Genomic DNA, 22843 nt, shown 5'->3' with positions numbered 1-22843 from the left:
TGTGCCCACCTCTCCACCTCCATCAATACAAATTTTCCCTCCTGTCTCTCGTCTGGGGGTGGTTCTCGTGCTGAACTCACTGCAGACGCTGGAGGCTTGACTCAGCAAAATTTTCAAGCCTAATGGCACTTGTAGTGCTTTCACGGGAAGACGTCAAGAACCAGGCGACCAGAAACGAAACTGAGTTTTGACCAAAGTTTGATACCGCAACAGGCCAACACATGATGTCACTGACACTGTTGCAAAATCTGTTGCATGCGCTGATTGCCTAAACTGGCAGCTCCAAGTGACAGCCTCGATCACTATTTGCCTTAAATGACGCCCCCCCCCACCCTGGAAAAAAATGCTAGAAATTTTTCTCATCAATGCAAAGTGAATACCGATGGGTATGCAGCCCGTGACATCACACAAGCAAGATCGCTCGTAGAAATCATCCCGCTTGAGAGCAGGACACAGGAAAATTTAAAATTAATTTACGCAGCTAACCACGAGATGGCACACGCCAAGGCGCGCGTGCTAACGAACCACGCCTCGGTCGACTGGCCGCTGTGGTTCCGCACCAAGGACCGAATGACCGAATACAACGAAATAACCAAGGCGTTCCGCCTAGCTCGCAGAACCCTTCCACCCCCTTGCGCGGGGCTCAGTCGAGAGCAAGCCGTTTTATTCAGACAGCTACAGACGGGCTCACTCCCCAGCCCGTCGCTGTTGCACAGAATGTATCCCGAGACGCACCCGACAGACAAATGCCGAGTCTGCCGAACGGAGACGGCCGGCTTCGCACACATTCTGTGGAATTGCAGCAAGTACCAGGAAGAAGCTAAGTCTGGGAGGATCCCGCCGCGACTGGAAGCAGCCGCAGGGAGCGACAAACAAGAGGAACAACTTTGGGCCGTCCAGCAGGTCATCGAGGCGCTGGCCCGGCAGGGACCCAGCGAGCCGGCAACGGCGAGCGGGGACCCAGGCCGAGCGACCGGCGCCCAGAGGACGACGTAGGCCCCGTCCGGAGCGCGCGTTCTACTGCAGGCCCCAAATAAATGTTTTAACAATCCAACAATCCAATCCACTGAAACAGAATGCTTCCAAGCTATGCAATCTTGCATACAAGACAGAAGAGTAAGGAAAACCCACCGCAAAAATTTCAGCAAAATGCATGGAGGTCAATAAACTCCTGGAGTCACCTTTTAACTGTATATATATGCCACAGCTCCACAATAACAACGGTAGGCAAAGCCTAGTAAATAGCGTATAGAGTACCTTGAACATACACATCAATGCTTTTGCAACTGTACACAGATTTAAGCAGTCATTAAAAAAAAGCAGCACTTTCTTTTCAATATACTTCTTTAGACACATGGTATCACTACCGAAAAGCCAGATGGACATTTGCGATGCCTCTAATGATGCACAATACTGGCACAGCAGAATGCAAGAGGGAGCTGAACTTAAAGCAAATAAAAATAAAGTGTGTTCACCTGCTGTTCACTACTAAAGAATAAAGAAAGAACAAAACAAATAAATAAAGAAAAGCACCTAGGGCTCTTGTAACACACACACACTGAAACCTCAGAACACATATATTGTCTTTCACCTCTAACAAAATATAGCTGAATATGAATGTCCACAATTTCTGAATATCACAGTTCATTATAAGCAGGATCTTGAGTGCGAGTTTTTTCTTCCTAGACCTGGAAATCCTTCCTTGAATTCCATGCAGAATTTACCAAAGGTAGCATTGCTGCTGCCTGCCTGAGTTCTGTATTAGACAAGTCGTATGAGAATTCATGGAATGATCGTTTCAGCACACAAATTCGCAGATTAAGGGAAGCAGGTTTTCCGGAGGATGTCCTCTCTCTTGCTTGCAGCAGTTCTCAGGAAAGTAAATAAAGCCAGTTATTACCCTCGAGTACAGCAGAACAGGAGGAGAAAGAAAAAAAAAAGCTATCCTGACTTCGTTGGCAGAAACTTCAGGCACCCTAATTATGTTCTGTTTCAGTTAATCATCATATCCTGTACTGCTGAACTTTTCATAATCTTTTTGTTACATCTGTACAGCCGTGGTAGGCTGCCCACACAGTGCTTAAATGAAAGGCTCTTGAGAGCCATGGAGCCCATGGCAACATCCATCGTTGGAATAAAAGCCAGCTGCAGCTGTCCTATGCAACACACTCACTCACCAGAACATGAGCACGACCGATACAACAGTTCTAAAATGCTTAGAAAAGGCAGACTGTAACTATGCTAACACTGCTTCCAGAGAATACCGGCGAAAGGTATCGCCAGTTTTATTCTGGAGAAATTCTTCAGATTTCTTCAAATTTCTGCTACCACCAGATTTATGAAGCTCGACATGTATGTTTAAAATAAAAATGGCCACCTTCTCGAAAACTGTTGTCAAAATTGTCGAACTACTTGGCGTTTTTTGACGCTTCAAGGCTGGCCATGACAGCTGGCTAGTTGTGGCCAGGGTGCCAAGAAAAAACATCATCCTTGGAAATAAAGAGAATTAGCTTTAAACTAAGTTTCATGTCTCCCTCACTTATTTATATGCCTCCTATCACCTTTGTGGCATAGGGTCAATATCGCATCTATAATGTCGGGGCCTGCAGACAACGCCTACCAAACAAGCAGGAACATTTCCATGCTGGGAAATTTTGTTCTGAAATGTTCTGCCATGTTTTTCAACACCACAGCCAGGCCAGAAGCTTTCAATGGCTACAAAGAAAATATGGTGCACAAAATCCAGATTGACCCCTTAGCACTTGCACTAGAATGGTTGCACATTATTCAGTCAACTGATGATACAATAAATGGGATGACAGTGATGTCACCACGACACATGTACAGCAGTCCCTCTGGCCACCTCTCACATAATAATGATACCAAAAAGTGTTTGTTCTGTCTTTTCCTGTATGTTTTCGAAATCTTGGCAATCATTCATTTTCTCCTTCCAACTCTATATCACCTTTACCGTTCGGATATTTATACAGTTACAAGTACACTAGGATAAAAGAAACTCATCTAGCATAACTATTCAAAAACACTTCATCTAAAATACAAATATGACACTGGTGCAAGCAAGTGACGATCGCAATTATTGCATGCTTTGGGTGACTCACTCAAATGGTAGTTGACTGCAGATGTTTCCCTGGCTGTCAGTGGGGCAGATGAGCTGTTCAGGACTGCCATTTCTGTATGCTGTGAAGAAAAAGAAAAGCCCATCACCTGGTCTGTGCCAGCTGATCTCCAGTTTGCATGAAAGCTTAAACACAAGTATTTCTAACTGTTCAGCCTCACACACGGGCTTTCAAAATGTGCCCAGGAGCAATCCCTGACCCCTGCTTATGTATGCACTGAAGAACACAGATGTACCACCCTTAATTATTTATTGTACCCTCAGGGCCTGTAGGCATTACACAGGGCAGTGGGATACATATAAAAATTCAGCATATACAGCAACAACAAGGAGGAGAGAAAACAAGATAAACCAGGAATACGTGCAAACACAGGCAGGCAATGACAGAAATGCAGTGGAGGTACATTAAAACAGCGTGTAAACAGCGAAACGCAAGCTTTATAGAGTAATAAACAAATACACTCAGAGAGAAGCATTAATGATTATTAAAAATGTAATAGTATCAGAAATATCTGCGATGTGCGATCATGGGGAAGTAGATTCCAGCTGACACAAGTTCGGGGCATAAATGAGTCGTGAAAACATTTTGTGTGATTCCAACTTTATGACAGCGATTAATGCATGCTGATATGTAACATGGTCTTGATAGTAACATTTGAGAAAGCTGTTATGGTAAATTTTATGAAAAAGACAAAATGAAGCTATTTACCTGCGGTGCGAAAGAAGTGGTAGGGACAAACTTGATTTCATGGCGGTTACAGTGCTTGTTTGGTGATAATTAGAAAGAATAAAACGGCAAGCGCAGTTCTGCACTGCTTCCAAGTCTGTAACGAGTCAGTCGATGCCAGTGTTCCAGACCGATGCAGCATATTTCAACTTGGAATGTGCCATTGTTTTATAAAGTAATAATTTTATTGAGCTAAACAAACGTGAGAAATTTCTGCGAAGATACCCAAGCATGCGATCAGCGTTATTTACTATGTATTCAATGTGAGTTTTCCAAGACAGGTTACAAGAAACGTAAACACCCAGATATTTATAAGACGACACAGTTTTGAGAGACACGTTGTTAATATGATAAGTAGAAAGGGCATTGGAACTATTGGAAGAGAACAATTGCCCATGCAGTAACCACACCTTGTTGTTGCCTTTCACATTGATCCTATGCTGGTGCTACACTTCAAACTCAACAACTTACCCCGTGCCAACCTTGCCAAGACTGGTCAGGAATGAAGAGCCCTAGCTGTGCCCAATATTTCTGTCTACTTGGGATAGCATTACGTATACCGGTGTCTAAGTAGTACCATGTCACAACTTGAAGCAGGCAAAAACATTGTAAACTGCACAGATCCTACAATCTTTCAATGCAGCCTGTTTTGTGGTAAGGCGCAGCTCAAAAGAGCACGGGTGAGTTGGCAAAGTCCAGCTGGCACCTGAGGTGCAAAATTGACCCTCTAGCAGCAAGAGGTGCCCCACATTTTACAGAGGGTCTCAAATAGCAAACAAACAATCTGTCTGCAACCCAAGTCAATGAACTAAGGATCAGTGGATTGGGAACTGGACGAATTACCCGTTGATGCGCTCACAGCACAAAAAAGGAAAGGACAAGAGAACTATGTCCACTTCATGCTTTATTTGCAGCTATATCACATACCCACTTTCTCTTTAAGCAGTCCTTAACTTTGTCATTTCACCCGAAAACTTGACAGTTTTGCTTTGATCACTGCACTTCAGACACACAATATCTTGCCAACCTGCTAAATGTTTTGAAAAGTAAAATGAGAAAGTTTCAGAGCAGCTGACGCACCCTCTACGCAATTTGGCCCTCAGCAGGCATAAGACCTAGGTACTGGTTCAACCCTGAAACCAGCAGTATATCACAATTAAAACTTGGTGAACGATATATGGGAAGGAAAACTGAAAGACCAGTAACCTCATATTTGGAGGCGAAAACCTTAAACGGTGATTATACCTCTGGTAATGCCATACCTCGGCGCAGTGAGGGGTGGCTCAATCACACTCACACTCACGGCAACTCGGACTCACATCCCCTCACTTGCACTCACACTCATGTCCACTCACACTCACATACTCGTGCTCACAACCATTCCCTTACGGTCATGCCCACATTAACGTTCACTCACCCCTGGGTCTCAGAGATGTGGTGGTGAGCCGCTTGGTGCTCTGTAAGCCTCTTTGGCCAATTTTCAGTTCTGATGCTCAAAGGAGAGCCGCCGCGGTGGCTCAGTGGTTATGGTGCTCGGCTGCTGGCCCGAAAGACACTGGTTTGATCGCGGCCATGGCAGTCGTATTTCGACAGAGGGGAAATTGTAGGAGGCCCGTGGACTGTGCGATGTCAGTGCACTTCAAAGAACCCATGGGCTATAACCTGGGTTATAGCCCATGTATGCGGAATAGGTCACTCGACCTTCTTAGATTGCTGGCTGTTCTCACATCACTCCAGGTGCAGTGTTAAGGGATGCACCACTGCCCGTGATGACAGCTGCTGCCACCAGAGGGGCGTGCGAGACCCAGGCTGCTCTTCCTGAGCAACCCGTCCTCCCCAATCACTCACTTAACTGACCTGCCACGGTGGCCAGTCTGTTCAATGGGCAGGTTGGGATGACTGCGCAAGGTCATGTGACCTAGATGGCCCACATGCCATCAAGGCTGCTTCTCGGGAGATTTTTCGTGGATTTTTCGCTCGCGGCCAATGACGCTGACAGCTTTTATGCGACACAAAGCCCATAATGCTGCCTAATCACTCACCAATTTACAATCCACTCCAAGCTGCTCTGCGAGTGTCAACGCATCCGCAGTTGACTTTTGGATGTTCTCGTCGATTCTCTGCTTCATGTCTATCTCTCCATCGTACCGGTCATTGAGAAGGTGGAGGACATGAAACGTTGTTTGGTCTTGTCGCTGATGTCTACATTTATGTCATTTTTCATCCCCTGGCTGCAATGAGCAAGAGCAAAACAAGCTCAGCATCACCAATAGTGACAGCAAGAGAGGCTAGGAGACCAATGAAAACTGAAGGGCCTTCTGTCAACTAGAAGCATGCAACAAGCGCGCACATATAGACTGGAGAAGACAAACCAAACAAAGAAATATTGAAGATGTCAGTGCAAATGCATGGTGCGGGTAAGAGGGCGTCATCTACATAATATCACTGGCAGCTGTATTGTGCAGGATTTTATACTGCACTGCACTGACCAATCAACAACTATGAAATACATCAATTTCACAGCCCTATATCAGTCCGAAAACCTGCATAGCATGACCACCAAAAAACTTGCTTGCAGCATGTTACTGCCCACATTCTCACTTCTTAAGATTAGAAGGGTTTATGGTTTCAAACAGGCCTTCTCACAGATTGTTTAACACGAATGGATTTGCTGCATCTTTGGTATCGTACAAGAATAAAACGTGTATCTGTTTACATACGAGTAGTATTGACCTTTGATAGCTGTATTTATCAGGAGCCCGCAGCAAGGGTCGTATCTCTGTTGACCTCTTTAAATGGGCGAGATGGAAGCGTTCTGTATGAATCATTTATCTATTTTATCTATTTTCATGTGGTTTTCCAAGAAACATCCTCCGGTGTTTCTCTGCACTGTGAACAAAGATGAGCAGTTGTGGGGCCCGGGCATCTTGCATGAGAAAGCGATCGAGTCAGCGACGGAAGCACTCTGCTGTTTGTCGACCTGTTTGGTTCAGCTACCCAATTAGGAGAGCTGTGCTATCTGCTGTGTTGAGAGCCCCTAGACATCCGGAATAACTTTCACAAAAAGGTGCGATGGCGGGTAGTACTAGTCACCGAGCACCACTGTAATCATGTGGCAGGTGTCATTTCGACACTAAGCAAGAAACTCAGCCGAACGAAGCCACTACATTTTTTAGAAACCTGACCAAACAACTTGGAGAGCGCTGCAGTATGCTGCATTGGAGAAATGCGAAAGCATTCGAAAGCGTTTGAACATCAGCAGCTTTTTTTCGGCAAGTCATCGTCATCACGTGACACTTAAAAATTCACCCTTGGATGGCGTCAGCCCTTATTTAGCAAGTAACTGCTGTCAGTGACACATATCACGTGACGATTGGATGACAGCCCCAAGTTCTTTTCAATCGATCATTGTCTAACATCAATGCATCCCCGAACGAGCTTTACCGCCGTACAGACCACAACGCCTTCAGTTCGTGCCCTTCTAGCACTCGTGCACCAACGACCTTGAGTGGCACATGCGTTGCGTGCCTGCCTGGCACGAAGAGTGCCTGGTTCCGAACCCCAATGTTGGCGAAATTCTTTTTTCGAATGAGGTCACGTCAGAGGTAGCACCTCCTGTTTACACATTTTGGGGAACTCTTCAGGTGACGAGATTTGTTTCCCCGATGCAGCATCTACGATGCTGCATCGGGTTCGTCCGTAAATGCACTCACCTACCCAATGACACAATTAGACTTCCCTCACATTCCTCGAGCATCATGATACAGGATATTACTTTTTTAGCATACCTCTGGGCTGTCCGTCACCCCGATATCTCTTCAAAAAATAGGACACTGTCGATTTATTCTATGTGGCGAGTCATTCTAAAGTTTTCTCTTTTTTCATTTCCCTTCTGATAGCGCACTAATTGGAAAGCGACCCCAGTCAAAGGGCTAGTGTTCTGGTCCGACGTTGCTGTCCAGCACAACGACTTCAATCTGCACCTACCCGTGGGGGCTGCACAATTCCCAGGCAGAGGCACGGTCACTAACAGCGTGTGGCCCCTTCAAGAATTTTAGGTGAGTCTTGTTGTGCGATAGAGTTCATGAGAAGCCTTCGTGGTTTATGCATAAGAGGCACTGGTGCCAGCCCACTCACGCTCAAAACAAAGGGGCCGCTCATTGCGGTTTTTCATCAGCAATCTTTGATGTTTTAACCAAAAAATGAAAAAGCCCTTGAGAAAAGGCGATTGTATCAAAAGTGTGGCTAGTCATTCTCTACCTGTATAAAGGCAAAGCAGACATCCTAGGAACTACCTTAAGTTTGTGGTCTTGCTTCGGGCTGGCAAAGCGTAAATAATGCCACCATCATAACATGCCCAAATGCGTCCACTGCAAGACAACCGCTACAACTCACCTATAACTTAACAGTAGGGAAATCTGAGAGAGTTGGTTTCTGTCATGTATTGGAAAAACAGCTCGAATAAGAAGAAAACGAAACCAAGAAGACTGCACGAGCGCTTGCCTCTTATCAACCCTGCCCTGCCAGCTGCTGCGCTCTTCCTACTCTCGACTCCCTAGACTTCATAAGTTCGCCCCTACACCTGTTTCAATAACCTAACTATTATCATTCAAAATTTTGAAGGCGCTGTTCATAAATATCCTGGAATAGTGGCGTTCTACTTCCTAGGTACTGGCTGAGGTGCGACACCTCTGGGTATCGCCAGGTAGAGCATAACTTCCAAAATCGCTGGTTCCACCTCGTCGCTGTATTTGCTGACAAAGCAAAATAAAGTATTAGTTTTTTTGTGCTTAACGAACTGTGCACTTTAGCAGCGTTATATACAGACACTGTGCAGAAAGTGATTGCAAGCTTCTGTCCATGAAACTGCTTCCGGAAACTCGGAAACCATCTTTGCTTAGTGTTCGGACTGATGGTTGGAGTACCTGGTGGGCGGTCGCAGCTGCAGAAGCTTGCGCTGACAGCAGATCCTGCTTTCCTGTTGCGGCTGCAGCGAGATATTGAAAGATAAATGATAAGTAACGTTAAGAGACCAGAAGGGGGAACAGTGGATGAGGGAAAAAACACGGACTAATCACATCCTAGTCGTAATCAAGAGGAAAAAATTAGCTTGGGCACGACATGTAATGCAAAACCAAGATAACCACTGGTCCTTAAGGGTAATGGAATGGATTCAAAGAAAAGGCAAGCGTAACAGAGGGCGGCAGAAAGTTAGATGGGCAGAGGAGACTAAGAAGATTGCAGGGATAGAGTGGCTGCTACTGACGAAGGACAGGGTTAACTGGAGAGTCATGGGAGAAGCTTGTGCCCAGCAGTGGACGTACTTAGGTTGAAAGTGATGATGATGGTTATTGTTTCCCTTCTCCGTATGAGTGCTTTGCAGCCCCGCTCACTCCCTCCTATCGAATCTTCCTACAAGTGCCAGTGCAAAGGAAAACAGCGCAGACTTGATAACGACACGGAAAGAGAAGACGAGATACTGGCGCTTATTTTCCCTTTCGCTGTCGTTCTGAAGTTTGCACTGTTTTCCTGCGTGATGAAAAACCATCTAGCTCGACATGCACTATTCAGGTGAAATTAAAGGAATAGAAATGACGATGACCAACTTGTTTAAGCACCGAATTAAACTGGCCTCTCAGGTATGAGCTGTAAACGGGAGCCGGTAAAACTGGTGTCGGACCAGTATCGGCCAGTTTTCGATGAACCAGACCACTGTGATATCCGCTTGCTGCTGTGAAATACAGTTTCATCGCATACAAGTTTTTCAGTGGGGTGATTAAGACATATTTTGCTGTTTTACCTTTATGTCGGCTAGCAGCTCAATCCTTACAGCTTGCGCCACTTCTTTGTTTTCTATGGGCACAGGGTACTGTACTGCACACACTGCATACATTAGCCCAGACTGGTGGGTTGCAATAATTTATCTGTGAGAAAACAAGGTCATAATATATTAGGAGAATTTTTTTAGGCAGGAGCATTCGACAGCCAAATACAGTGCCAGCTTTTTAGAAATGGGAATAACGTAAGTGTTTTAGGTCTAATCACTGCAAATATGTACAGCCAGAATTTGCATTTCTTCGGAGAGTCCAAAGTTTTGCCACAGAAATTTATAATGCGGATTATCTTAATCGTGTATTTCTGGCTTGAAATATTACTTTGGCTTCGTTGATATTGATTTTAAGATATTGCGACGAACCTGAGAGTTCAGCAAGTATTCCGTTCCATTTTAGAATTTGAGCCTTTTGCATTACCACCGGCAAAAAAGATGATACTGTCATCAGCTAAAGGAAAAATGTAAATGTGTGATCAAATTCTACCTTACTTTCACATATACCGTTAAAAGGACGGGTTCTAATATAGTTTGCTGTGGCACATGGCAAACTGGCAACAAGTAGCTTGTTCGTTGAGTAGTTATAAGCACTTTCGTGTCTTAAATAGATGTGATTCAAAGTGCACTAAAAAGTTATGCACGAATGCCATAGGATCATAACTTGTCAAAAAATTTTATGGTTCTACGCAATGGAAGACTCGACTAACTCAAAGAATGCGCCTAGCCTAAATAAAGCGCTGCCAATTTTTTTCAACTATTTCTGCTTTTAGCATCAATAATACACTGATTATACAGATGAGGCTTTACTAATATAAAGTCTTTGTTGCTAAAGATGTAATTTGTAATCTATACACTTGATTTGGCACAAAGCAATGAGATTTTCAAGTTGTTTTGAAAAGACGGGTAGTATATAAATTGGCGCATAATCAGTCATCAATCTTTTGTTGCTGCTTTCATAAATTGCTAAAGTCGTGTCTCCTTTCATACCGTCTAGGCATATTAGTAGCAATCAACAGTTGAATATTTTTGTATGCATCTATTTAGAACATTGCTTGAAATACAATTCGGTCTTGTATAAGAGGACAAAAAGGGGACGCTCTCTGCCTAAAGAGAGCCCTGTCGCCCATAGACTGGTCAGCAAGTACATGTGATGAGCACATTATAAGTGGTAACAAGCATAAACGTTAATAAAAACATCAACATATTTTTTCACGTTTTCAAACATGTAATTTTTTTGGCATGACGAAAGGCAAAGAAAATACTTATGACGGTGATTAAGATAGCATGTAAGTTTTGAAGGCCAATTTAAAGCTGCCAAGAGATCTACACTGCTGCAAGATATCAAGGAAAGATGGGGCGGGTCTTTAGAAAGCCAGCGAAGAAACCAATCAGTGTGAGCGTACCATCACTCGATCTTCTGGCCGACAGCTTCAAGAAGCTTGTCTCATGTTTGCCATGTAATGCTGGGCAAGTGGCAGTCGGAAAGCCTACATAAATCTCGTTATTTCACTTCTAATACATGTGGCAATTTTTAGCTGGTATAACTGGTTAACTCTCAGGGCATCATTTGGCAGAAAGACCGGGGCCGTCTGTTCCAGCCGCTGCCATGAACGGGCTACCGCTGCATGCCACGTTTTTATTTCCATGCACTTCTTTAGTACCTGCTTGACTCAGTATTGTGAAAAGCATTTTATTAATTTTTCCGGTCTCCTATTGCCAAAAAATTGTCCCGAATGCATCTGCTCCAAATCACCAACACGCGTGTGTGACTGATTTTTTTCCTGCAGTTTCTGGGAGCACCAGCACGCTTGTCCCCAATACAAAATACCTGTTTCGCTTTCACGTAAAAGAACGGCCATTCTTGGCTACTAGAAGGTGGATGTAACACAACTGTGGCCGCATGCAAGAAAATCTGGGCTATCCCGAATGGGGCTCTCTACATAAAACCATTGGAGGTACCACGTGGGCCGACGCGAGTGCTGATGCAGTGATATGTGAGCTTTATGCAGGTGTACGCCGGGCAATACCTGCCCGCAGACTACCGCTGTATGTCCCACTTGACCGTGGCAGGAATGGAAAGCAGGAGCGACAGCACGCTACCGACATCGGTTTCTTCTGGGGTATTCGTGGTAAGATAGAACAAAAACGCGGGATTTAAGAAAAAAAAAGCCTGAGCTAGCCCTCATCGAGCTGCCGGCGGAATGCTGCTGTATGGAGTCTAACAGAGTACGAAAGCGGTCGTGCCCGCATTGTTTCTTCATCGGTCCCTTTTAGGGCCGTATTTATGATCACCTCTTCAAATGTGCTGGCTCGGAGCAATATGTTTGAATGGCTTATGATTTATCTTTTCGTGAAATATACAAGACTGAATGTGGTTTTGCAGGCCGTCGCGGTGGCTCAGTGGCTATGGTGCTCGGCTGCTGGCCCGAAAGACGCGGGTTCGATCCCGGCCGCGGCGGTTGAATTTCTTTGGAGGAGAAATTCGAGGCCCGTGTACTGTGCGATGTCAGTGCACGTTAAAGAACCCCAGGTGGTCGAAATTTCCGGAGCCCTCCACTACGGCGTCTCTCATAGCCTCAGTCGCTTTGGGACGTTAAACCCCATAAACCAACCAACCAATGTGGTTTTGCAGGAAACCTCCTCGCGTATTTCTGCGTGGGGAGCAAGAATGAGCAGCCGTGGGGCTGGGCACCTTGCGTGCCAATTAGGTTTCCATTAGGTGTCGAAACATAAATGATCGTACTCTGCAGCAGTTTAGTACTGAAATATCTAAAACAGAGTGGGAAAATGTATTGCTCAGCGGCATTGCCGACATAGCATATATATAGCCTTCAATGAAAAGTTTAAAAGTATTCATTTCCGCTGCTTTCCCTTCGTAGAAAATCTCCTGCCTCGGAACGCCCGAAAGCCATAGGTTAATGTAGAGTGTATAAAAGCCGTCAGTGACAAAAATCACATGTATGAACCCTACATAAAAACAAAAAGCTCTGATGACCTTAAAGCTGTTAAGCGGCGCAGAAATAAAACAAATCCACTACTCCGCAAAAGGAGGGCATCTTATTTTGAAAATCTAACGGCCAACGCTGTAAAACAGATACATGTCCCTTGGAAGCGAATTCCTTGATAAATCCTAGCTGAACCAAAGACACCCTTCTCTCCACAATGACTATCGATAAAAAATCTGTCACGGGTGACGAGTTAGCCACCACCTTCTACGAGTATTTCGTCTCCATCTCAAGCACTGCACATGACACGCATTCAATGGACTTAATGAAATGCAGCTTATGCGACAGTGCTTTCTTGTCACCAGAAACCACGGCGAAAGTTCAAACTATATTTCTACATTTTTGTTCCTTGGGAACAGCAGAAGCTGCAATGGTGACGGATTCTAGATAGCTCCGATAAAGCATCTGCTTCTCGTAATAAGCCCTATTAGAACGCATTTAATTAATTTAATATTTTTAACAGGCATTTTCTCTGATAGACTAAAGGTTGATAAAGTTTCCGTTATTTTCAAAGGGGGCAATACAGGCTGCATGTTTAACTACAGGCCAATATTAATTCTTCCAGTTTTTTCTAAGGGCATCGAAAAATTATTTCTGAGAGAATAGGCAGCTTTCTAAACAAACATAATGTCATTACACACTATCAGTTCGGATTCACAAAAAAACGGTCTACAGAAAGTGCACTGCTCTTCCAGAAAGAATTAATTTTGGAAGGCTTTAAGCGTAAAGAGTACATGCTTGCGTAATTTATTGACTTTTCGAAGGCATTCAACTGAATTACCCAAAAAACTCTTACTGAAAAACTAGAATATTACGGATTTCGCGGTACCTTTTTAATCCTTCTGAAGAGCTACTTGTGGAATCGCCAGCAACAGGTACAGATTAGTGATTTTAAGTCTGAACTGAGAACGGTCCGTTGCGGTATCCCGCAGGGCAGTATTCCATGTTTCCTATTTTTGAACATCTACATTAATGACATAGTTAAGATCGACTCAAATAGCCACTTCATAATTTAAGCCGATGACACTACCTTACTTTTTTCCAGCCCATCTTTACCCGAACTGCAAGCCAAAGCTAATAAGGTACTCAATTTGTTAAACAACTGCAGCATTAAAATTCACTGACTTTTTAATACCTCCAAGACAAAAGCCATATTATTCCCTCCTCGCAACATTCATTGTTTTTTTTTTCATGCTGAGCTACTGTTTTCTGATCTGGGGCACTACCACACAAACTAATGTTAACATTCTTTTTAGGTTACAGAAAAAAGCAATACGTATCATTAAAAATGCACTTTAAAACCCAGTCAAAGCCAATATTTTATGAATTGCAGATTCTACCCGTCACCGCACTGCAAAATTCAGTGCTTAGTTCAAGCTACAGCCAAACCTGAAATAAACATTTGCCCTCAGCAAAGCCTCGACCGTAGCTTTAAGACCTATTAGCGGTTTTAATGTTTTGCTATTCACTTTAAAGCCGAACTCGAATACCACATTATTCACTTCTAAATCCAGGCCTTCAGTTGCTGCCCTGAGCCAACTTTCAGCGAACTACTTGAGCGGGCATTTCTGAATGCCCTATTGCGTGCGAATTTGATCTTAGTCACTAGATCAAAATATGAAAAATACTGACTTGCACAACAGGGCTGCCAGCAAATTGCAGTCAGCGGCTTCACAAATTTTTTGACAGATTAACATTGACTTTGAGTAATTCCGCGAATAAAAATGAGTCACGGCAGCCAGCCAGACTACTAACCAGGCACAGAGCAAAAAGCACCGCTTACGCTACACGGCATATATCCTTTACAGGTGTTTCAATGGCCATGAACACCTTTGCAGTAAGGGTGACAAGATGTGCAAGCTGGTTTTCATTTCATAACATACTGATAGCTAACTTTCAAGTTTAAAGCCTGTGTTCAGTCTTTGGCGCATCCAGCGTCTGCATCCGCTTCAGCTATGGCTCTTAAAGAAAATATCTTTCTTTGAGGCATTAACAATACAAGCAAATATCGGTCAGCGGGCGACAAAGTTTGTGACGCAAACCTAATGGCAAACACTGCCGCTGTCGGTGAATTCGCCACGCCAAGTACTACAGGGTGGAACAAGAACATCGCTAGCGTTTAGCACTAGCTTAACACAGCAAATATTCGTAGGCACTGTGGGCAGTGCCAGCTTGAGAAGCAAGAAAGAAACGCAATGTCAAAACGCTCACCACAATGCCTCGACGCCTTGTCGTCGCGCTTTAGGGGAATCCATTATATTCTACAGTAAAACCTGAATTAAACATTCACCCTCAGCAAAACCTCTTCCGAAGCTTTCAGAGCTACTGGAGGTTTTCAAGTATTGCTATTCAGTTTAAAGCCGAAGTAGAATACCACATTAGTACTCACTTCTAAATTCGAAGGATCTACAAAGCACTGTCACAAAGGTGTAAGATACAAAACAGGAGAATTTTTTCGTAGTTTCTTTTTTTTTTCCAATATTTGTTCATTCGAACAAAAGTAGCCTACTCCAAGCCTTCTTTCACATGCTCCACATACAAGGATTGTCATTTCGTGATCATGAAACAGCGTTTCAGGCATAGGTACATGAAATGTCTGCAATTTGGGAATTCTCCACATTGTACACGATGCAGTGTGGCCAAGGTATTATGAATTTGTACAACAGCCGAAATTAACATCAGCTGTGGCCCTGTCATCAAGACTGTAATGCTTCTAGAAATGAAAAAACTGCAAGCACTGCACCACGGCAAAGCTAAATAAACCAGCCCTGCTAAGGTTAGTGTGAAAAAAGCTTAGATGAACATTTCTCAACATGCTTTACAATTTTTACAGTGAAATTTTATATGCTCAAGTAAATGATAAATGGCCATTTTACCTTTTCAATCAGAAAATCAGCCATAATTAAAAAATTTCCTCTCACTGTCCACACAAGTGCTGAACTAGCCATATCTCAGAAGAGTGTCCTGTCATTTCTTAAAGCTTGGCACAATTTGTAACAAGCCAGCAAGCAAAAATCAGCACATTTATTGAAATCAACTTTCTTTTCTACAATTGCATACTATGTAAAAAAGCTGTTAGTAAAATGAAATATTTACTAAAGGTGATAAACGCATATTTGTTCTTTGTGCAGCTGATCAAGATGAAATCCGCTGTTGCTCTGGCCTGTAATCGGTCATCAACCAATCGACAGGCTCCCAAAAGAAGACGACCAAGCCTCAAGTCCTCCTTACATATGAGCCAGCACAACACTTTTTGTAAATAAACTCACCACCACACCTTCTCACCAATCATATGTCCATGTTCACTAATGAACATCGTGAATACTTAGTTCAGTGGTGTAGAAGAACACATTTTTCATCAATAACTAGCTCCTTCACAAAGCTTCCACTACAGCCAAACCTCGATATAATGATATACCTGTCCATTGCCTACAAGGTATTTACTACGGTAATCACTAATAGAGTCAGGACAACCTTAGACTTTATTCAACCGAATGATCAGGCAGGCTTTCGTAAAGGATACTTGGCAATATACCATATGCACACAGTTTCAATCAGGTGATAGAGAAATGTACAGAATATAACCAACCCCTATATATAGCCTTCATTGATTACGAAAGAGCATTTGACTCAGTCGAAACCTCAGCTGTCTGCAGGCATTGCAGAATGAGGGTGTGGAAGAGTGTCATGTGAAAATATTGGAAGATATTTATAACTGAACAGCTACTATAGTCCTCCATAAAATCAGCAATAAAATTCCAATATGCAAACGTGTCAGGCAGGGAGACACAATCTCGCCAATGCTATTCACCGCCTGCTTACAGGAGGTATTCCGGGGCCTGAAATGGGAAGAGTTGGGGATAAGAGTTACTGGAGAATACCTAAAGTAATTTGTGATTCGCTGATGACATTGCCTTGCTAAGCGACTTAGGACATGAACTGTAAAGCGTGATCAATGAGTTAGGCAGAGCAGAACGGTGGGGCTAGAAATTAACCAAAGTAATGTTCAACCGCCTAGCAAGGGAACAGCAGTTCGCAGTTGGTAGCGAGGTATTGGACGTAGTAAGAGAATATGTCTACTTAGGGCAGGTAGTGGCCGCTGATCTGGATCATGAGAGGGAAATAACCAGAAGAATATGAATAGGGCGGGGCGCACATGGCAGGTTCTCTCAGATCATGAATGGCAGTTTTCCAATATACATTCCAATACATTTCCAATATTGGGTTGATCATGTGTGCTGCTTAGGATGCAAGCCTGCCGACGAGAGATTGCGTAAAATTTCGCTCATAAGCTCTTTCCCGTTCAAAAATGCTTATGTCCAGAATTGTTGAGTTTGGCGTCAGTGGTACGCCACCAGACTCACCGGAACAATGCAGGCACGACGGAAAAGCCCCTCCCTCAACGAAGTACATGGACGTCTGCAGCGGCTCAAACACCTTGATGGCCTCCACGTAGTGGCTGGTAGTCACCGCGTCCACACTGCCACTGGATGACTCGTGTGGCAGAGGTAGAAGCTCAGCTTCTGAAGATCATCCGCACTGAAGTTGGAGTCGTCGCACACGAGATAGTAGTGGGCCAGCCGGCTGGTTCCCTGGATGCCGAAGTGGCTGCCATCCGGACAATACGAGATCACAAGCAAGAAGATGCTAGCCTCCTCGACACAAAAGCTTAAACAGGCAGCAGTTGATGGCCTGAAGACTGCTGCAGACAAACACATATCCTAACCAACACATACTAAGTAAAATCCACCCGTCTCTACGTGGGCTGCCTTTATTGTGCAGACTTTTTGTTCAAGAGCGAAAAGCAGCACTTATGATCATAAAACTGCCTTAAAAAACAATCGAAAACTCTCAACATTCTTCACACTACTGCAAAAAAATATTCGCATTTAAAAGAGTTGTCATCTTTTGAGCTGGTTCATGTTTTGACACAGCATTCATGCTGCTTAGTGCAAACAGGACGAAGGAAAAGACGAAGACGAACATGGGCATGCATATTTGCCTTCATCTTCTCCTTCTTCCTGGTATTTGCACTAATTGAGGTCAAAATCCCCACCTGCTCCAGCCATGCCCTCCAATGGCTTACCAAGAGGGGCTCACAACACAAAACAGCCCTGGCTGAAAGCGACGAAAGTGCACCGTCACTGTTCACTTGGCCCAGTCCATCTGCCTTACTTATATTTCAAGTTGCCTCTGACGATATTTTATGTGCACTGCCTTTGTTGTGCAATCTTTCTGTTCCCTGCCACTTCCTATTGGCCCGCAAGTGCTCATTAAGCCTCTTATTACCTGAGTCGCTTTGGAACGTTAAACATCCATGAACCTATTCAGCCTAATTATGGTAACTGCCACCTTCTCAGCACTGCATTTCTAGCCAGAACTACTATTCACTGACCCCAGAAGCAACAATGCAGCATACGCAGTGTCCATTGTAACACAGCACAAAGTTAACGTTTCTTTTGCTTGTTAGAAATACTGCCTGTGTCAGCAAACGGAACACTCAACAAATGACAATATTGGCTATCAAGCCACGAAGTCAATATACTCCTCCTGCACCCAGAGGCTGGATGCTCTGAAACCAGCAGCTTGAAGCACATGGCACCAACATATGCAACGTAGCATTCCACCCGAGTGGTTGAGACAAGCGTGAGGGTGCACTGTATAGGCTCCTGCGTACTCTCCCTACACTCTGGTGGGCTGTAGTGGGGAATAAAAGTCCATTCGAGTCTAATGACTCTGCCAGAATAAAATGAGAACAGCTAGAAAAAGAAAGCAAACCAGTTAGGCTATTGAGCAGACAATCTTGGGAAAACAGGAGCTCATTACAGTATCAGGGGTTCAACAGCCAAAGTAGCATTTGAAGCAATTTTGGGGCAGGAAAATGTTTTGGAGCAGTTCAACGGTGAAGAAAACTTACTTTTGGAACAAAAAGTGAAAGAAGTGAATATTTATAGCAGTTATTTAGAATTAACACCAGCTATGTTACAAAGCTACAAACTATAAAACTAAGGAAGTCAAAATTTTTTTAAAATTTCTTGCATAAAACTAGCAGTCATGTCTTAGCACCGGTGGGCAAGGTCCTGACCGATGAATTCTGCAGAAACCCACAAGGTAGAGCCCATTTTGTACAAACCTGCAAAGCAGGTTGATCCAAAGCTTACTGCACGAATATAGCCTCACTAGCAGCTTATACACACCTAGAGCACATGTCGTTAACATGACGCCAATGCTTACATTTTGGAGCAACAGAATACCGGCAACTTCGAGGAGCCGCATAGAAAGACATAAAGGACACATGCATTAAAACCATGTGGTGCTTAAAAAAAGATGGTATTAGTAAAAAAAAAAGAATTAACAGATTATCTCATCATAAAGAGTCGATGTAAGCAAGAAACGCATTGTAAGAAAAGTGTACCACATTCTAAGATGGCTGATGCTGACAGGCACACACGAGTCCTGAGGAGCGTCCCTCATCAGCCACATTCCTTTCCTTTCTTTACTCCTTGACTAACAAGAGTGCCCCTGGCTTTCCATGGCGGCTCTTCAATTAAGCTACCAGAGCTCCCAACGTGCTGGAGAGGGGATGGTGGTGCTACCATGTGGCACACAAAATGCTGGCACATTCGCCACGGCCGGATGCCTTCGTAACCGCTTCTATTGACCACCACTTTGAAGAACAAAAAATTGGAGCTGGTTATCGGCCATGCTCATGGACTGGTGGCTCAGGACCTCTGTTGTGGGCTTCGTGCACATTATGCAATGCGCTAGAACTCGCACGGCACTGTTGACTCACTTATCATAGCCAGAGCTCTTCGATATTAGCAGTTGCATAACTTCCCATAGGATCCATCAAAAAATGACAGTTTCTTGGGGCCAAAGTTCAGGTGTATACAAACTGCAGCACCGCTCGCGGTGAATAATGCAAACTGCATTCAAGTTGCAAACTTCGAAACTATCAGTAAACACACATCTGCCAACAAAATCATTGAAAGAGGTGCATCAACAAAAATCCATACAGTCCGACAGAGAAATGACGAAATAAAAGAACCAGAAAAAGAAAAGCTATTAAGAAGACAGTGGTGACATTCTAAAACAAGAAAAAGATCCTCAGCTGTTACAAATTATAGACCAGTAGTCTTGACCAGAAGCCATTACTAGTATGCATTTAATAGAAGTGGTTCTGCCTCTTTTTTATCTTGAAAAGTACATGACACAACTTGACGTGGCATCATGAGAGATGTTATCTTGAAGAGTGCAAGACACAAACAGATTGCGGCAAATGCATGAAAGACATAAAAACAATGACTATTTTAAAAACACTGTCATGCTCATCCTGGGCTACCGATACAAAACGCCTGCTTGGACTGTACCGCAGTCTGGTTCTTTCAAGAATAGAGACTAAGCATTCATAGTGTACCAGTCCACAAGAGAATCCGCCTTATGACTCCTCAATCAAGCTCATCAATGTGCATTTGCCTTCAGAACCAGTCCAGTTCAGAGCTTATACATTGTTACTAATGCATGGAGTCTATAGAAACAGCAAACATATCTATCAATGATGAACACCCTCAAGGTCAAATTGCTCAGGGATCACCTGTTCAGGGTGTATGCGAGAAAAACCAACTTACCAGCAGCCTTAACATATGTGAGAACTCTAGCTAATCAAATTTATGTGCCCCTTGATGGCTGCCCCACTAAATGCATGAATATTGCACCAGTTCCATGGTCTCTTCAGCTTACTGAATGCGATAAATCGTTGCTGACTGTTCCTCAGAGGAATAGCCCACTGCAAGCTATTCAACAGAAATTTCTGCCCTTTCAAGAAAAACACAATTGTTAAGAGTTTTACACCGACGGATCCAAAAGCAGATTCATTGATGAAACATTCGCAATCCTCATGGCTGTATTACAAGATTCCAGAAAACAAAATAACAAAACCTGTCATACACACAGACTTGCATAGTGCTGTTCCAGCCCTTTGGGGTGCAGGGAAAAATATGCATGCCACTTTCAACACAGTGCGGAGTCGTTGAATAAGGCCTGCAAGTAACATTTTGTTGGGTCCCGAGAAAATAGAAATGAAGCTGACAAGGTGGCAACATCTGTGTCCAAAATATGGGACCTGTGGATATTGCCCGCACTCCTAACCTTCACAACAGATGCCACATTAAACACAAAATAACTGAAATGTGGCAAAGTGCAAGGGATGAAGAAACATACAACCCATGTGCTCAATTATCAAGCCTTATGCAGGTGACTGGAAGGAACAGCTTAAAAAACGCTTTGTTCAGTGGCTTTGGACAATACTGAGGACAGGCCATTAGCATTGGACGCACTCATATCTATTCATGTAAACCACTGCCCTGTATGTGATAAATGTGAGCACAGCCATTGAGTGTAATCGATGCAAGAACGACCGGAGAGCACAAATTCCAGATGTACACTAGTGCACCCAACTTCACCCTAAGCTCTTCGTTTCACCGGATTCAGTAATCCCGCTGTCAAGAACGCTTAACTTTTTAAAGAAAATTGATGTTCCACTATTGGCCTCTTTACAGTGAACAGTTATGATCCCGGAATTTTGAGCTATCTAAATAAACAGCGCACAATTTTGAAGTTGTTCAATTATTGCACGCAATTTTACACCAGTCTTCACTCTATTCATCACTTGCTGTAAATCTCTCATCCTGAGATCACCCAATGTCCCTGGCGCTATTTTGCCTCGATACCCTTGCGGCAATAACCACCATTATTTATTAATTATAACTGCGTCCCCACGTGCCTTTTCGACCTCGTCGCATGTCAGACGCCACGTTGCAGATGAGAGGGCAATGTAGCGGATCGCGACCGTGAAAGCCACATTTCGATAGAGGCGAAATTTAGAAATGCCCAAATGCAGCGAAATACCGTATTGTGCGTTTTTATCGTAGAGACTTTCAAAAATTTTCCCGCCTCAACCGCTCGATCGTTTGCGGTGAAACTGCACACAGAGTTTGCGCAATACAGTAACTTTTGTATCGTAGCAAGTTTTACAACGGTACTTACTTATTTGAGCCCTGCATGATGCGAAATCGTAGTTGTCTGCGTAGAGATAGTCGAAACAAAACTCGCAGACGCCGTTTTTTTGCTGAAAGGCGGCAGTGGCGCCATCTGTTTTCAGCAGTGAAAAGCGTCACGACAAAGTGCCGCGGCGATTTTGCAAATAACATCACCTGAAAGGTAAAGCCTCGTTAAATCAGTTGTTCTGATATCTTTTTTCGCTCAGTTGGCCGAAAAAACGGCATATTCAAAGGGCACGCGTACAGTGTAGGCACGCGCTTCATGCAACGCTCACCTCGGCTACCTCGGCGCCTTGTCGTGACGCTTTTCACTGCTGAAAACAGATGGCACCACTGCCGCCCTTCAGCGAAAAAACGGCGTCTGCGGGTTTTGGTTCGACGATCTCTACGCAGACAACTACGATTTCGCATCATGCACGGCTCAACTAAGTAAGTACCGTTGTAAAACTTGCTACGATACGAAAGTTACCATATTGTGCAAGCTATGTGCGCAGTTTCACCGCAAACGATCGAGCGGTTGAGGCGGGAAAATTTTTGAAAGTATTTACAATAAAAACGCACAATACGTATAAGCACCAGGAAAAGAACCCCACGTAGACGAAATCACTCCGCAGCCCTCAACCATGGCCACATGTTAGGCCTAGAAAACGTACTTACGATTTTCGCAGACAGCGAGTAGGGCAAACCAGCGGGTTTCGTTCCATTAGCCTGAAAAGAAAATGCTATGGAGCGCTCGCCGACTCAAACCCAGGCAGAAGCGGCTTGCGTATGATGAGCCTGAAAAGAAAAATGCCGCGGAGTGTTAGCGGGCTCTATCCAAGGACCAGTTCGATAAGCCTAAAAAGAAAAAAGCCGAGGAGCGCATAACAGGCAGCGGTTTGTGCGCAGCGCATGACGCTCGATCTCGCACGCAAAATTAAGCCAAAATGCGCTTCGAGACATTCAGTTCCCCAAGAAAGAAGTACCAAAACTGCTTTTGCAGACGCTTACATTGTGGTAGGCCAATACTAGGGACGGCCGAAGCGAGCTGCAACGCCAAACACCACAAGAACAGCAATAATGGCGCTTGCATGGGCCTTCGTCCCT

General features: G+C 44.0%; 1 protein-coding gene across 3 annotated transcripts in view; it reads right to left on the bottom strand.

The window, feature by feature from the left end:
* The window catches only part of LOC149356376 (uncharacterized), a 31894-nt gene extending 9051 nt beyond the window's left edge, over nucleotides 1–22843 (bottom strand). Inside the window, exons 1-6 of one of the 3 annotated variants that reach the window (XM_089577769.1) lie at nucleotides 22748–22843; nucleotides 22415–22534; nucleotides 20646–20738; nucleotides 17063–17306; nucleotides 5906–6094; nucleotides 3120–3198 (exon numbers count right to left, since the gene is read on the bottom strand). In XM_089577769.1, coding sequence (XP_089433895.1) covers nucleotides 3120–3198; nucleotides 5906–5992 — 166 coding nt within the window. In that variant the 5' untranslated portion in view covers nucleotides 5993–6094; nucleotides 17063–17306; nucleotides 20646–20738; nucleotides 22415–22534; nucleotides 22748–22843. Of the gene's footprint in view, nucleotides 1–3119; nucleotides 3199–5905; nucleotides 6095–8788; nucleotides 8818–17062; nucleotides 17307–20645; nucleotides 20739–22414; nucleotides 22535–22747 lie in introns of those variants that run through there. The other 2 variants (XM_089577768.1, XM_089577770.1) reach the window with 2 other exon arrangements.

This window comes from Amblyomma mixtum, chromosome 3, assembly GCF_055824585.1.
Source record: "Amblyomma mixtum isolate Tamu chromosome 3, ASM5582458v1, whole genome shotgun sequence".
NCBI classification, from domain to species: Eukaryota; Metazoa; Arthropoda; class Arachnida; order Ixodida; family Ixodidae; genus Amblyomma; species Amblyomma mixtum.
This window is presented reverse-complemented; position numbering and strand designations above follow the sequence as displayed.